This window comes from Lycorma delicatula, chromosome 1 (assembly GCF_047948215.1).
Source record: "Lycorma delicatula isolate Av1 chromosome 1, ASM4794821v1, whole genome shotgun sequence".
Lineage (NCBI taxonomy): Eukaryota > Metazoa > Arthropoda > Insecta > Hemiptera > Fulgoridae > Lycorma > Lycorma delicatula.
Genome location: NC_134455.1, coordinates 57,575,001 through 57,593,107, shown reverse-complemented (window position 1 = coordinate 57,593,107; position 18,107 = coordinate 57,575,001). Strand labels below are relative to the sequence as shown.

General features: G+C 32.8%; 1 protein-coding gene across 18 annotated transcripts in view; it reads right to left on the bottom strand.

Moving 5' to 3' along the window:
* LOC142318445 (sodium-independent sulfate anion transporter) overlaps positions 1-18,107 on the bottom strand; it is a 161,333-nt gene that overhangs the window by 74,097 nt on the left and 69,129 nt on the right. For 6 of the 18 annotated variants that reach the window (XM_075355092.1, XM_075355034.1, XM_075355040.1 and 3 more), the window contains exon 3: positions 4,075-4,199. The exons of 9 other annotated variants lie outside the window; for them this stretch is intronic. In XM_075355092.1, coding sequence (XP_075211207.1) covers positions 4,075-4,078 — 4 coding nt within the window. In that variant the 5' untranslated portion in view covers positions 4,079-4,199. Of the gene's footprint in view, positions 1-3,140; positions 3,309-4,074; positions 4,200-18,107 lie in introns of all 18 variants that reach the window. 3 more of the 18 variants (XM_075355073.1, XM_075355079.1, XM_075355076.1) reach the window with 2 other exon arrangements.

Here is an 18,107-nt window from a genome sequence, read left to right as displayed (position 1 = left end):
GCTCCCAAAAGCAAAAGGGCCATTAAGATAGCTAAAGGCATGTCCTGGAAAACATTTGTGAACTCAATGAACTAGCACAAATTACAGTATGGAAAAAATTCAAATCTCAGCAAGGAAAAAGTGATAACACAATATTCAAATTAGCGAGCTCAGACAACACTGTTATAACAGAGAAGTCTGGGATTGCTGAGGTGCTGAACATGTACTCCTTAAGGGCTGGTAGCCCAGTTCATTGGCCGTTTTTGCCTGACACAAGAGGAGCAATATATGACCAGTACTATGGCGCATATTTTCAGTCAAAAGAATACTATGGATCAGCAGCCATTTACAGAGAATGAGCTAAAAATGGAACTTGCAAATCTGCATGACCAGCACCTGGAGAGGATGGAATACATAATGCTATGCTTCAGAACACATCAAATTCATCCCAAACTGCATTACTGAAATATTTTAATAATACATGGTCGACAGCACAACTTCCAGAAAAGTGGAAACTCACAAAAATTATACCATCTGCAAAGGCTGGGAAAGACTTAACAAAGGAAACTTATCGCCCAATAACTCTAACATCATGTGTATGCAAATGAATGAAAAGAATGACCAATGAAAGATTAAAATGGAAACTGGAGTCTGAAGATCTACTGAGAGTGACAGGCAGTTTGGTTTCAGACCAAAAACAAGTACTGCGAATGCTTTATTGTACTTAACTGACAAAATAAATACTGCCTTCAACAAGAAAAAGTGTACAGTTGCTGTAATGATTTTGAAGCGGCATTTTACAGATTGCTCAAATGGACAACAAAATGGAATTTAAAGACATCTGAGGAGAAAACAGAATCTACAGTTTTTACTACAAGATGTTTCCTCAATAATTTAATTTTTTTTATATTAATAGTCACATCCAAATTCAAAGATGAAACTGGGCATTAGAGGCAGAATGTTGAAATTTCTCTACAATTTAAAACTATTATAAATGATGTTGAGTCTGAACCAAGACCAGTAAACAATGGAAAACACCACAGGAAGCAGTTCTAATTCCACATTAATATAGTGCTAAATGACATTATGTCCAATACTTCAAAAAACATGCATTACATCCTATATGCAGATGATTTAACAATATGATCTTCACAGAAGAACCTAGTATAAGCTGTTCTTGAAATGCATCAAGCCATGTGGTGCTCAAGTGGACAATAAAGTGGAACTTAAAAATATCTGAAGAGAAAACAGAATCTTAAGTTTTTACTATAAGACACTCCCTCAAGAATTTTAAACTAGCAATATATATTAATGGTCACATCCTGCGTTACAAATCAAATTCAAAGATCCTCAATATCATTTTGGATTCTATATTGCTGTGGGGTCCACATATTACCTATGTGTAAAGCCATTGCGTAGGAAGAATGAATGCTATGAAAACAGTAGCAAGTAGAGTTTGGGGTGCAGATACTGTTACTCATGGACAGTTTTATCTGACATTCATTAGATCAAAAATGATCTATGGATCTGAAGTTTGAGAGTCTGCTACTGCATGTTATCTCAAGAAGTTAGAAGCAACTCAGAACAGCTCTATAAGGATAGGTCTGGGATGTCCTAGAACAACCAGCATCTAGTTGATGGAGATTGAACTGGCAATTGAACCATTAAAATTGTACATTAGGAAGATGTTCATGAGAAAACATCAAAATCCCATACACTCCTTCAAAACTATCGTCTAGAAAAAAACAATTTGGTTCGCAACTCCTTCAATAGTATCATATCAAACATGGAACACCAATCTACACAAAGTGCACCAGAGGTCTTTCCGATGTAAGCTCCACTTCTCCATGGTTAATTGACAACATTAATTAAACTAACCATCCCTGAAATTGTAAAAAAAAAGCTGAAGAATTCCCAGAGTTCCTCTTGGAGACAATCATGGAATATATCTGCACGTAATATTGTGGATTCCACTGGATTTTCATACATGATTAATCAAAGGTGATAAGGGGAATGTTGCTGGAGCTGACTTCTATGACCAACAGCTGACACAGAATTTAAGCTACCATCAGAATATATCTTTAGTACTGATGCTGAACTGCTCACAATTATTGGTGCATTTCTTAGGTTCACACCACCCCCATGAGTGATATCTGCATTTTTACCGACTCTAGATCATTACTCATTTATTTTTACCGACTCATTTTTACCGACTGTAGATCAGCCCTACAAATAATAGAAAAATGGAGAACAACAAGATTCCATTAATGCACCAAGGAAGTTCATAAAATTCTAGGGAGATTATCTGGAAAAAATATACCTGGTGTTCCTAGCAATGAAAGAACTGATCACCTGGCCAACCATGCAGCAAACTTCAACCTGCTCCCCAGAGACAAACTTCTCTTTGTGAGTGTCTGCGGGAAGTTAGAAGGAAATTTGTGGATGCCTGGATAGAGTGGTAAAGGGTCGGTGCATCAGGATGTTTGAGTCAAAAAAACCTTCCAAAGCATCACTGTACCAAAATGTTGCACATTCAACTGCAATGTTTGCTGCTCACATGAAAACTGGTCACATTGTCACCCAGGCCTATCTGAATAGGTTTCACTTAGTGGAGTCTCCTGACTGGCTTGTGACAAGATGAAATCATTCAACACATCCTCCTTTATTGTAAGTCAAATAACTCTGCAAGAGACAAGCTGAATATTTATAAGACTGTGAATCACTCAAGATTTAACAGATTTTGACAGACAGAAGACATTGGAAGTTAGCAGAGCAGGTTTATAGGAGACAATGAGCCATTGAAGAGTGCTTCGAAGCACATGTTGATAAGAATAATAAGAAGAATTACTATCCAATTCAAAAACATATAAAACTATGTGGGGAGTTATAAAAAGTGGTTTTGAAAATAAAACAGGTCAGATAATATCACCAAAAAATTCAGAAGGACTTTGTAATCTCATTCCCTACTCAGATAACACAGAATTTTACAATTACTCTTTCCAGTATGTAAAACAATAGCACTGATTAATTAAATAAAGACATTCACCTTGAGTGGTTTTATGAGTGAATCAGTATTTTTTTTCTCATTGATATCCAGGATGTTAAAACTTGTACTTTAAAAATAAGAATAAATATTCAATGGATATTGTTGAAGTTCCTACCATTATGTTAAAAGAAGTGCTATGCTTTCACTCTTCTTACATATTTAATTATGAATCTTCCAACAACAGAGTATTTCCCTGCTGCCTTAAGACTTCTGTTATTATTCCTTCCTTAAGAAAAGCCTGGCAATTTACAAAATTTCATTTTGCCCTCATTTTCTTAAGTATCTGAAAATTTTATTAAAAATAAACTTTTAATATTTCTTGAAAATTAACAAACTTTCAGCAAAAATTTTAACAAACTTTTGGGTATAGATAAAGAATATCTAGCGACATAGCCACTTCTGGTTTTTAGAAAATACAATTAGATTAAATTCTGTAGATTAACAAAAAAATCCCATTTTCAATTTTAGTATCTCAGTAAAGCATTTGATTTAGTTCCACAATTTTTACTGATAGAAAAACTTAGTTAACTATGGTATTAGAGGAGCTGCTTGCAATTGGTTAGTCATACTGTACCAACTAAACAGGCAGTTAAAATTTCATCTTTTGATTAAATACACAAGTAAAATGTAAATTCTCATTTTAAGATATAGGTTACAGAGCGCCAAGGGGAAGTATCCTCCATTCCTTGCTTTCTCATAATTTATTTATGACTGCCTCAAAATCTTGAACTATTTATTGATATCCTTTTCACAGATGACATCTATATCTATATCTTAATATAATTATTTAAAAGAAATTGAAAATTCTATAATAATCAGAAAAAATTATTCAGTGGATGGATAACAGTTTGCATTGCGCTACTTGGATAGAATTCCCATTAATGATGATAGATCATTTATATACAGTGAAATTTCTGTTTGTTTTATTGGATGACAAGTTCCTTGGGAAAATCAAACTGATTTCATTTGCAACTAAATCAAGCTGTTTTTCTTATAAGCACCTTAATAAAATGCTATGTTTATCATTATTAGATATTTATTATGCTTACACATATTACCATCTATAGGATATCATCTCTTAGGGCTCCCTCAAAAATGCCAAAACAAATTTTCAAGATACAAAAACAGGCTGTCAAATCATTGTTTGGCACCCATAAGCATGAATCACCGACATCTAAAAAATTAAAAATGTTAACTTACCTTTATGTTTATATTTATGAATGTGCAATCTTTGCCAAAAAGAATAGTCACTTATTCTCAAAAATATAACAACACCCCACCTCTACCAAAGCAAATGAACTCTTTTCATATAACATAACACACAACACTTCAGCAGCTTTTAATAAGCTCACTTTCCTTTAGAAAGGAGCTTATAATACTTTCGCTGCCACTTTTAATAATTACCAAAATATTTCAAATATCCCAAAAAATTTATTTGAAATAGAATTAAAAGGTGTTTTTTACAGAAACAATACAACTCTGTCATGAATTTTTAAATACTTTTTTAAATAATTTTCAATAATGCCTTCTAGATCTTGAATAATTTTGTAGTTTTTTTTATATTTAGTATCTTCATGTACTTATTTTAACATTAGTTCATGCATTTATATGTAATAATTAATGTGGACTTTATTTCAGATCTATTTTTTATCTTTTATAATTGTGTACACTGTGATACTATCGGTTTAAAATTTTTCAATGGTTTCCCTTGTTCCAATAAGGCAAATGCTGTGAAACAATCTTAGCTAGATTTCATAAGAAATCTACCTATTGTTATGGGTACCATGATTCAATCCCAAAAAACAACCATTAGCACCATTACATTTAATATATATGAGGTGCTACCCAAAAGTTCGGGGAATTTGAATTTCGCGCGCAAACCATTGCTGATACGACCTGCTGCCGCTGGATGTGGCTAACAGTACTCTTTGTGAATCAGTGTTCCAACAACTGTGACTGTGAGAGGCTGCATTGCTGACTTTCGTGCGGTTGTGTAACGTTGTGTTTTACTGCTTCGGCGAAGTTCTAAATGGCAGATTTTAACGAGCAAGGAACTGCATCAAATTTTGCTTCATGCTTAAAAAACTGGTGCAGAAACCCATCGCATGCTTGTGTAAGCATTTGGTGACAATGCTATGAGTAAAAATAAAACTTTTTTGTGTTACAAACGATTCAAAGATGGACGAACGACAGTTGATGACGATGAGCGTTCAGGAAGATCATCAACAAGCGCAACACCGGAAAACATCGCGAAAGTGCGAGAGGCTATTGTTGCAGATCGTAGACACAATCCGTGATGTTTGTGCAATCGTACAAATGTCATATGGGTCCGTGCAACGCATCTTGTCGGACAATTTGAACATGAGACGCATTGCTGCAAAATTCGTACCGAGACTGTTGAACACCGACCAGAAACAAAATCGCGTAGCTGTCTGTAGTGAATTGAAAAATTCAGCAACAGATGACCCTAACGTCATCTCCAACATCATAACCGGTGATGAGACATGGGTGTAGGGTATGACCCTGAAAATAAGTAGCAATCGTCGCAGTGGAAGTCGCCAAGTTCACCGCGGCCAAAAAAAGCACGCCAAGTTCGCAGCAACGTGAAGTCCATGATGATTGTTTTTTTCGACATCAAAGGTATTATCCATAAGGAATTTGTTCCTCTTGGTCAAACTGTCACTGGGATGTTCTATTGTGAAGTTTTGAAGCGGTTACGTGAAAGCATTAGGCGCAAACGTTCAGATCTGTGGGGTAACAACAGCTGGGTTCTGCACCATGACAACGCGCCCGCGCACACATCGCTAGCCGTTCGGAATTTCTTGGCTTCCAAAAAGACGGTAGTGATTCCCCACCCACCTTATTCGCCTGACCTTGCCCCGTGCGACTTTTTTCTCTTTCCGAAAACAAAATTTCAATTGAAAGGCCGTCGTTTTAACACAATTTAGAAGATTCAAGAAGAAACGCAGAACGTGCTTCGAACACTTACACCTGCAGACTTCCAGGGATGCATGGAATCATGGGAAAAATTCTGGGATCACTGTATCAATGCCCATGGGGATTACTTTGAAGGAGACAGTGGAAATTATAAGTTATGGTAAGCTATTTTATTTTTATGGTAAAATTCCCCGAACTTTTGGGTAGCACCTCGTATATATATTTCACTTTCTTGTGGTCATGATAAATGCCGTAATTTTGCACCTATCACTTTCAAATTTTGCCTTAAAAACAACTCCTCCCAAAATCTCAGTCGAGTTTGTTAACTCAAAAACAATTAGCCATAGAATGTTGAAATTTTGAATTTAGAACTGTTGTGATGTCTAGTTGTGCACCTCCCTTTTTCACTGCAGTCTACTGAACCAAAAGTGTCCAAAAAAGCCCAAAATCCAAAAAAATGTGGACTTTGAACTTTTTCTTAACTTCAGTAATAAGCCCTCATCGAGAGCCTTTCAACGATATAATATGAGTGGTACTTATTTTCATTGGTTCCAGTTATAACCAAATGAAATTTAAGTAATGAAATATTTGGATCTTATAAGGAGAAGCTACATCAGTTCGAATTAGACTTACTTTTTTTTTAAATTTAAATATATTGATTTATTAATAATTTTATTAACCTCTAATTTTAAAAGTTTTACAATAAATAATTCAAAAATAACAATAAAAAAATTACAAAAAATATCGTAAGTTATTAATAACTTACTTAAAAAAGGTACATAAAGTTTTATTTCATTAATGAAATAAAACTTTATGTACCTTTTTTGAATATGAAAAATACTACAATTCTGTACATAAATGGAATTTTGTAAGCATAATAATAAAGCCTATTATTTATGGCTGTTTTATAAAGTTACGATAGACATGGAATTTTAAAATACAGTAATTCAAAGGAATTATCTCTGTACTATTAACAGAAAATAAATGAATTAAAAATATCCTCTTTATATTCACTGTTTAAAATAGATTCATTGATTAGAATAATCAATCTTATTTATTTTTAATAAAATTTTCAAGCTGAATTTGTCATACCCCAGACTGAAACACGCTATGCAGTATTTCAAAAGTATGCTATCAGCAAAGTCATCCTTTTAGGCAGAAATAATTTTTTCCATTTTATTTATTTACTTATTCATCCTTATTATTAAAAAAATTACTCAAATATAATTTTAATAAATAATTAAATTCAAATATAATAATTACAAACTTTTTTTGATATTTTACAGTTTTTTCAGTTATTACATTTACTATCTTGAATACAGCAGAAGTTGTTCCTGGGAAATTTCATAATTATTCTACCCATGAAAATAATGGGAAAAATTCATACAAACACATACCTAAAATGCTTCGATTGCAAGTTACGGCTAGTGAAAGATCTCACTCGCAGACACCCCAGGGAAACTCGTACTGAGATTTTTAGCAATTAAGGGGGCAGAGAATTAGTAATTTCTTATGGTTTTTAACCTAAAAAAACCGAATAAAATACGTCCCACAACCGTATCTGCGTAGTTGAAAAATCTGAGGTGAATGTCAAGAAATTGGGTCGAAACCCCAGTTTTTTATGTTTAGCATACAATAAATTACGGCTAATAAATAACACATAAAAATTGAAACATTGAAGCTCACATAGGAACTGACAAAAAGGCTGTCACTGCAACCACAAGAACTAATTTCAGCAAATTCTTTGAGGATAAAACCTACAAACTACAAGTAACTTGGATATTGCCGCTAAAGAAGCAGCGTTTGCATTTCATAATGTAAAACATGAACTTAGCTTTAAACCCTCAGACTGTATGTCTAGACTTATTAAAAAAACCTTTGAAGATAAATTTTCATCAACTAGAACAAAAACAGAGATGATTATTTGTAATGTTATTGCGCTTTTATTCAGCAAAACATACTTAAGGATATTGAGAATGCAAATTTTCTAAATACAGAGTTTCTAAAACGGTGAACTGGCTATACTTTTTCGGATTCTAACTAAACAAAAAATACCCTTAGGAAAAATGGCAACTTCTCCTTCATTCTCCCACTATCCGCCATTTTGTTATTTTTATATAAAAATTTATATCAAGAAATCACATTAATATTTGGTAAGCGTCTTTGTAAAAGTTTTAAAATTACCAAAAAATCAGAAATTAAATAACTTTACAAAAAGTTATGTCTTCGTAAATATTAGTTATATCAAAATTTACGTTATTTGATAAAATATTAAGCCTTTTATTTTGATCAAATGACATTTTATTTTTTAAATCTGTTAACTTTACTTGTTTACTTGTTTTAAATCCTCCACTTTACGTTCAATTCGATTAAATATTAATTGTTTTTATTTATTGTTAATTCTAGTATTGTAAATTAATATCAAATTAAGTCATAATTTTCTCACAATAATATTAAATAATAATAAAACAATTGATATTTCTCACTTTTGAATAATTTTACACAGCGACTGTTACTGTTGATCATGTTAACAATGTAAAAATGAAGATTCTTTCCAGGAATAATGTTCAAAACTATCATTACCAATGTATCTGGAGCGACAAGAATCCTCATGGCACCTTCCAAAGTAGCCATCAACAAAGATTTTCCCTGAACATATGGGCTGGTATTTTTAATGACTGACTATCTTTTGGGTCCTGTCATTCTACCAAATCGTTTAAATAGAGAAAATTATTTTGCTCATTTAAACAAAAATCTTCCACATTTATTGGAAGACCTACCACTACAATTAAGAGGAAATATGTGGTTTTACCACGATGAAGCTCCAGTACATTTCAGTCCGTTGGTATCGGATTTCCTGCGTGAAACTTTACAGAAAAATGGATAGGTCGTGGAGGGCAAGTGCCCTGACCTGCCCGATCACCTAACTTAAACCCTCCTGACTTCTACCGGTGGGGCAGTTTGAAACATATTATTGTTTATTCAAATCAACAATAAGGATCTTTAACAAAGGATCCGAAATGAATTTCAAGAAATTAGGAATACTCCTGAAATTTTTGAACGTTTAAGATAATCTCTCAGAAAAAGACTGGAAACTTGTGTAATTTTTAACAGTGGACACTTTAAACATCTCTGATAACTTTTTACAATTGTTAACTGTTTAATTACACCTAATGATCTACAATAATTAACGTAAGATTGTCACAGGTAGTTTTATTTTTTTTAATTATTAGGTCTGTTATTGTGAAAAAAACAATATTTAATCGAAATGAACGTAAAGTGGAGGACATGAAAACAGACACAAAATTACATAAATTTTCTGCCATAACGCGGCTATTTGTTAACAGATTTTAAAAAATACAATGTCAATTTGTTCAAAATAAAAGGCATAATATTTTATCATAACCTAAATTTTGATAAAACTAATGTTTACGGAGATATAACAGATTGAAAAATAAAGTGCTAATTTTAAAACTTTATTACAAAGACATACTAAATATTAATACGATTCCTCAATCCGAACTTGAGATCTAAATTTTTATATAAAAATAACAAAATGGCGAACAGGGGGAAAACAAAGGAAAAATTGCCATTTTTCCTAAGGAAGTTTTTGTTTAGTTTTACAAGTAGAATCCAAAAAAGTATAACCACCAGCCCACAATTTTAGAAAACATGCGATATAAACACTAATATAGCATATAGTTATATTAGTACACATATATTTATACTAAATATGCAGTATAAACTTAGTATAACATGCAGTAACTCTAATAGAAAGAAAGAAAAATGGTACCTATTGTGGTTAGGTACTTAAGAAAGACAGAATTCATCAAGTGAAACTGCTAGAGTTAGTGAACTTGCAGGTGAAACATCTGAAATATTGAGTGGATATTTGACAAGTGTAATAAAAAAAGCACTCATTACAAAGTAACGTTATTTGCTTCTGTGCTGATAATACATATTCTAACTTTGGAGACTGTCAAGAAAAAGGCAAAAAACTTGTTTGGAAAATTACAAACAAACCTAGAAAGGCAAATAATAGGGGTAGGCTGCTCTGCTCGTATTGTTAACAATAGTGTAAATAAAGCATGTGAAGAACTGCCAATTGACATTGAAGTACTCATTGTAAAATTGTATAAACATTTCCATACACACACAACATGGGTGACTTCTTTCAAGGAGTTTTGCGAGTTTGTGGATACAGAATACAAAAACTCCTGTCACACAGCCGAACTAGGTTTTTGAGCATGAAGCATTCTGTGAAACAGATTTTGAAATTGTTCAGTGCTCTGAGGTGTTATTTCTTGGAATAAGATGGAACTAATAAATCTAAAAGTATTTTTATTTCTTTTTTTGAAAATGCAGAAAATGAAGTTTATTTGACGCTTTTTCATGGATCCTTACAGTTGCTCCACAAAACTGTTTTGGTTCTGGAAAGTGATGAGATATCAGTTGCAGAAGCAAGTACTGATTACACTAATTTGCTTTCTGAACTTAGATAAAAGACTATCTTTTTGTACCATTTTCTGCAAAAAGGGGTTACTATCAAAAAAAAAAAAAAAATGGTACAATTAATGAGAAAATGGTTTTGAGTGGTGTGTCATTTATTTATGCGTCGACCATCATTTATTTGGAAGAATGGGAAAGTAGCTTTGATAGAGTAAATGCATTTTCATGGATTAGTTTAAAAGGTTCACTTGATTGCTCGCAACTAGAAAATGCAAATAATGCTGTAAACATTATTAAATATGATAAGGTATTTGATGAAAGAACTTCTGTAAACCTTACCACCGAAAAACTCAAACTGCATTGGGTAGTAAAAGAAGGAAACAATGAACAAATTACTACTGTACAGAAATGGCAATTAGTTTTTGATGCTTTTGAACAAAACAACCCAACATATACAACAAATTTGTTTAAATTGGTAGAGTTTTGCTTGTGTTTCCCAGGAACTTCTGCTCCAGTTGAAGAGCTTTTCAATATTGAACAATATTTGAAATGCAAAAAGGGATAGACTAGAAATACAGACAGTAAAACAGTTAATTTTAACAAAATATAATTGCCAAATGACATGTTCAGAATTTTATGATAAAATTAAAGGGAAGAGCGTTTTTGAATAAATGACAAGTGAAAATACAAGAACTCTGATGATAAAGGAGATGAGACATATGCAGTTACTAGACCTAGTACAAGCAAATAGACTTTGGTTTAATTTAATAATAAAATAATATACATTTGTGTTCCTTTTTTTATTTTCTGTGTGTAAATTAAACTACATATTACTTCAATTATTTTTGTTACATTCTTAAATATACAGATATGTTATTATCCATTGTTTATTTTTTATCAAATTCCTATAATACTACTGTTTCTATTTACTACAGTACAAATTCAATTCACATATTTAATATTAAAAAAAGTTAAGAAAACATTTATCATGCTAACATAACTAAGTCAACAGTCCTCACTTTTAGCGGTCTGTCCACATTTTTTCAAGTTGAAGTCCTCAATAACACTTTTAAAAAATTATGGTAATTCTAATATACTCATATGTACCAGCTTATAATAAATGTTACAAAAATGAGCCCGCCATTTTCAGCACGCTTCCATACTGCTTTTGTTGTTCTTTTAGTTCAGGGCTGTCCTTAAGTTGCTCAGCTGCATCCATAATGTAGACAATTAATTCCTCAAGAGAATGTATTTTTGTTTTGTATACAATATTTTTTCATCTTTCCCAGATGCAAAAATCTAGGGGTTAGATCAGGTGATCTCAGTGGCCAGGAATGTGGACCTCCACAACAACACTTCTTAGGGAAATTATAATTTAAGCGAGTGGAAACAACGTAAGAGAAGTGGGAAAGTGTGCCATCATGCTGGAAGTATACTTCGAATCTCAGCACTAGAGGATCTTTAAGCTGCTGCAGCAATTCTTGAATAAAGTGCAAGTAGACCTCAGCATTTAAACGGACAGGTAATATGATGGTCGTGAAGAAGGCTGCACCATACAGTAATACTAAATTGGCGTTGAAAATTGCCTTCCACCATTTCAAGAGGATTTATTTCTTCCCGTGTATGCTTATTGCTTAAGTTGCTGATGCCATCTCGAATGAAATTTGCCTTGCCAGTAAACAAAACATACTTCTAGAGTTGTCAATTTGTATTCCAACAGTTGTAGAACTCAAGGAGAAGCAGATCATCTCCTGGGAGTAGATGTTGAACTCGCTGTTTATGATAACGCGAAACTATGATTCACTTAGAAAGACATGTACTGATGTCTGGACTACATCTATAATTTCATCCATAAAAAGCATCATGTTGGACAGATCGTTCATAGCTGGTCCAAATACTAGGTAGTGAACCTGTTTCCTGAAGATTACAAAAAGTCACGCTAATTGTTTTGGAATCTGGAATCTGCGAAACGGAAAACGTATTTCATATTCTACACGTATTTCGTATTTTTCATAGTATTAACATTGTACACACCCAAAATGAATACCACATCATTGTAATCCTCTGTTGTATATAGGTATGGCAATACTTTAACGGCAAACAATTACATCCAAACTAAAATTTACAGAAAACCTTCGCTAATGACATTATAGTTCACAGTACCCGATACACTTAATGTAGCCCACCAGGCTGGTCTAGAAGTTAACTTGTCATCCCAAATCAGCTGATTTTGAAGTCGAGAGTTGTAAGGTTTATCAAATCCTAGTAAATGCAGTCAGTTACTTTTATATGGATTTGAATACTACATCTTCATCATGGATACCGGCTTTCTTTGGTGGTTGGGTTTCAATTACCGCCACATCTTAGGAATGGTCGACCTAAAACTGTAAATGACTACAACACTTCATTTACATCACCCTCTGAAGTAATACCTTACAGTGGTTCTGGAAGCTAAACAGAAAAAAGGCAGAGAGGTACTTAACATTACTTAACATTCCTTATAGAATGCTTTAAATATCATTTACTGCAGGTCATCTTCGAAACGTTGGCTTCTGATATATTTCAGTCCGCCTTGGCCTGAATGCCACCGATACGAATGCCGTGAGTGAGATTCTCACTACTAGTTAGTGAACTCAAAACAAAACACATCTCAGAGAGTCTTAGGTAATACTGAAAATACCTAACTAACAAAGGAATTGAACTACCAACCTGTAGAAGGTAAAAGTGAGTTCAACATACAACACGAAACTAAAAAGATTACACGGACAATAACAACACAGTAACAGTGGAACAAAACAAAGGACAAGAACAGCAACAAAAACATAATTTATAAAGCAGAACATCAACAAAAATAGAATAAAAGAGAAATCCAAGCAGAGCTCTAGATCCCCTCAGCAATCCTTTCCTTTGCTAAGTACACTACAAAACTCTCCACTATTGCCCATTCGGCCTGGCTCCTCCAGTTTACACAGAGATCCAACGCTGACCGATAAGATCAAGCTGACAGATTGTCTCCATATGCATTAACTCTTACTTCGAACACTTATAAAGAAAATGGTAAGTGTTGTCCCAATTATCCACACTGAGTACACATCCCAGAATCTACCAGGCTGAATTTCTGCATTCTGTCCCTAAAAGCACCATGGCCAGAAAGAAATTGCATCACATATTTATTAGGGTGCACCCAAGAGGCGTCCCGCAAACCCAACAACATTTGGAGAGAGATTATAACACCCACCATCTGTCTCATCCCATCTGGCCTGCCTCAAGGCACTGCCATGTTGTTCAATTTCTTGAACTTTATCCCAAGTCAACTAACCGGACTTCTTAGCAACATACCGCTGCTGCTTCTCAGATGCAATCAAATCTATTGGTTTCATGCTTGTAATCACCAAGAATGTCTCCCGTGAAATAGTAAGGTAACCCACCCGTTACTGTTTACAATATTAAGCGTTGCGCCCTTAATAATATGTCCCAATAACTTTTATATTTTAGTCTATACACTAGGTGCCGCGTATAGCACAACAGCCTTGTACATGTCTTTATACAGAATGCTTATGGTTTTAAAAGTTAAGACCCCAATCAGGATTGACTACACGAGGATTTATATTTTTTGTTGTTTTTTAATTTTGGATTTTCTTGTATTTGTATACCAAAGAAGGCATTGCGGCCCTCTCCATGACATATTGAAGGTGCTTCTTAAATTGCAGTTTCTCATCAAGAAACACCCCGAGATACTTTTGAACCTGAACATACTTCATACGCTGGCCTGCCATCAAAACATGGACATGCTGACTCACAGCTAAACGGCCTTTGAGGAGCATCAACATGTCTTTTCCGGGCTAAAGATCATCTTGTGTTGATGACCCCCACAGCACAAGCAACCTGCAAGCCCAAGTGAGTCGGAGTTCAACCTCCCTCCGCAAGCTTCCTTCAACCAGCAGGAGCCCATGCAACAAGCCACGATGCAACCTCAGGTACAGGACAGAATCAAATTCCAACATGCTGCCCTGGGGACATCCCTTAGACAGCGTCTTGCCAACCTCATGGCCGCCCTCGCAGAGTAACACATCCCAATGTCTTAAGTAACTTTGCATAACTTCCAATTCACTTACACTACATTCTCTTTTTTGGTGTTTGTAAATAGCAGAAGGCCACCATAGATTATTAAATGCTCTGGAAATGCCCAGGAAAATCCACAGGACACATTTCATCCAACTGGATACCACACTCATCACATGGAGTATGGCATCCTCTGTACCCTTACGATGCAGAACCTTTTCAAAGACCTTACCAATAAATAACCGGGAGTAACGTCAGAGGCCTATACGACAAACTAACAGCAGGATCCTTGTTACCACCTTTAAACAACAATTTCACAATTCCCTTCTTCCAACACACAGGGAAGTATCCTCCAAACAACAATTTATTAAATACACGTGTGATAATTCTCACACTCACCCCAACTGAGCAAACAAGAAGCTCTGCTGTTATTCCATTAAAGCCTGGAGTGCCTTACCCTTACCTAAACTACAAATAGCATAACCTCGGTGATTTCCAAGGAAAATAAGCACCCCTGCGGAACTGAGCAACCTCTCGCCGCACCTACAGATGGTATGCGGTCCCTCCAGCTTTACTATCATCAGGCTTCATTAGCTTCACTATAAATCATCTAGTAATTTATTTTGGACATCAATGCAAAACATTAATACATGATGCACATCTATATTATTCACATGCAATGACTGGTATTCGTATGTAATGATTCGATATTTGATTGGTATATGCAACCTATCAATTAAAATATATAACTTCAAAATAGTCACTTTAATTCTTGAAGTTAGTCGACTAAGAGTAAAATTAATGCTAAAAACTTTACACTGATAAATATAATCTTCTTTTACCTTGTTGTTGGTATTTGAGTGGAACAACTCCAAATTAATAATATAGAATATCTTGAGAAATTTCAGTAATTTTAAAATTAAAATCAGTAAAATATGCCCCAAAAGTTTTTAAAAAAGATATCAAATTTACTGACAGTAAGTAATGAAAGAAATTAAGAAGATTGACAGCTTGATATATTGTGTTACAAACACCAAGTAAATAAAATATGAAGTGGTTAAGGTTAACTTTTTTTTAATAAATACTGCAAAGTAATAAATAAAAAGTAGGTGGGTAGGCTTCCTGACAATTAGAGATACAGATGGTTATTTTCTCTTATCTATAGCTAACTTGTTTTACAGTTTTAGTTAAACGGTTATTGTTATTTTATGAAGGACAAAAATGGGTTTTATGTTTGAGATAAGTACAATGATAATAATACTGCTTGATAATACTACTATCATAATAAAGATGAATTAAATCAATTCATTAATTACAGTGTAACTAAACTGATTAATCACAATAATGTTAAATATATGCAACACGTGAAAATATAATATAGAAAACAATACAACTGAAACTAACTATTGAATTCTGCTGAACTAATTACTGAATGATAACTCAAATGTTTTTTCTTTTAAAGAGATTCTTTGCACATTTTTAACAAAAATTATAAGAGAACTGAAAGTAGCAATTAATCACAGACTGACTGACTAAAAGGCTATCAAATTATATTTTAAATTCTTTTTGAGGGGAAAAGTATGCGCTTGACCCCTAATTAAGTTATGATAATAAATAATTAAAGAATGTAGATAAAGAACAAACATAATTTGTTTGTACCTTATAACAAAGCTTTTCTTCTACAGAATATTTCAATCTAACTTCAACTATTAAATAAATTATTTATTTTTAATTTTTTGTTATAATGAAGCATAATCATCATACATTATTCATGCTGATAATGTGAAAACAATTTTAGATCACAACATAAAAATTTCTGTGTAAAAATATAGCGGAAATTGCAAGTGTAAATTTCCTTACCTTACAGTTGTTAGTCGGCTATATTTTGTGAAAAGTAACCAGTATAGTCTTACAAATTTACATTTACTTAAATACTCTGAGAATAACATAATCATGCAAGATACTTCTCTACATAGTTCACAATTCAAATAATTATGTTACCAGTAAGTAACCTGATTTGAAACCAGGAATTACAGAAACCTGATTCAGTCTGCATTCTTATTAGAAACATCACTTCTATACAACATTTCCAAGCAAGTAAATGAATAAATAAAATAAAGATATTGTGTCAACATGAAATATAATTATTAATCATTCAAATTCAACTACATTATCTTAATGACAGTTTTTTTTTTTATATAAGAAGCACGTGAATTTTTCTGGGGTTAAAATAAATAAAAATAAACATGTTTTAAAGTGCATTGCTTGCTGAGCTTAGCTTCATAGCCTACATATAAATTATGATTTGCTTTTATATCCTCTAATTTTCCCTTTGCTATTCTTTCACAGCAATATTATTAATATACATATATAAATAGATAAAAGTATAGTTTGACCGAGAGAAAAGCGTTCATCAGACATCTACAAAACTTAACATGGAGGAAAACTAATTTTTTTTTCAGTTCAATATTTTAAAACTTGGCAGCTTTATTAAGCCATAACTCCTACACTCCTTTGATTTTTCCAAAAATATTAGTAATGCAATATTTAAATAAATTTTTGTCAAAATAATTTATTTCTGGTATTGAATGATCACGAATTCAGAAAAATAATGTGAACAACAAAACTAGTTAAATGTAGTAAAATGACATTCATCAACTGAGTTGACAGATTGTTTGAAGGTAATTAAAAATAATATTACAAATATTTTAAAAATTTTTTTAAAACTTGCTTTATACTTTTTAGTCATACTTTAATCAAATTATTATCATACATTGCACAAGTTTTTATTAGGTTAATTTGGATTGCAAAAGATAACATCATATATTGAAATTTCTAATATATTTATAAAAAAATATCAGACAAATCTTCAATCACACATTTACTACATAAAGTAATGAAATAATGAAGTTTGTGATTATTGAAATACAATTGTAAAATTAACAAAACTTTTTTTTTTGTCGCTTATATACATTTTACAAATTTACCCCCATGTGGGGGGATGTTTGCAAAAGTAATAGTGGAATATTGTATTGCCATCCAACCTTAGTAACTGTGCAAAATTTCATCAATCGCCAATGTCAGGAAGTATGTTAAATTAAGAATGCAAATTTGAGGACAAACATGAAAAAAAACTGAAAAAATGAAAAAACATTGCAAGTTAAAATTAAGCAAGTAAAAAAAGTGAATATAATAATATCTAAAACGTAATTTATGTCAAAGTTACTAAAAAAGAATTATATTAAATTAAGCAAAATATACACTGATAACATTTAGGCCCTAACTCATTGGAGACAATCAGATAATGCAGTGAGGTACATTACATGACCAGTGTATGGTGAACACAGCAAGGTTATTGCTTGTAGGACTGAATATCACCAGCATTTCATTGGCTTCATGTGTCGATTAGAATCAAATGTAATAGACTACATTTAATAAACACATATTTTTAAAAATACAGATACGTTATCCAGTTTAGAGGATATTACTACAATCAGCTGCTATATAGAAGAAGCACTATCAATGTAATAATTCTATAGATTATGGTCAGCAGGCATTTTCCTTTTCTAAACCATTTTGTGTCAGATAATAAGTGACATAATAGCCTTTCAAGATTTATTAAACAAAATTATTA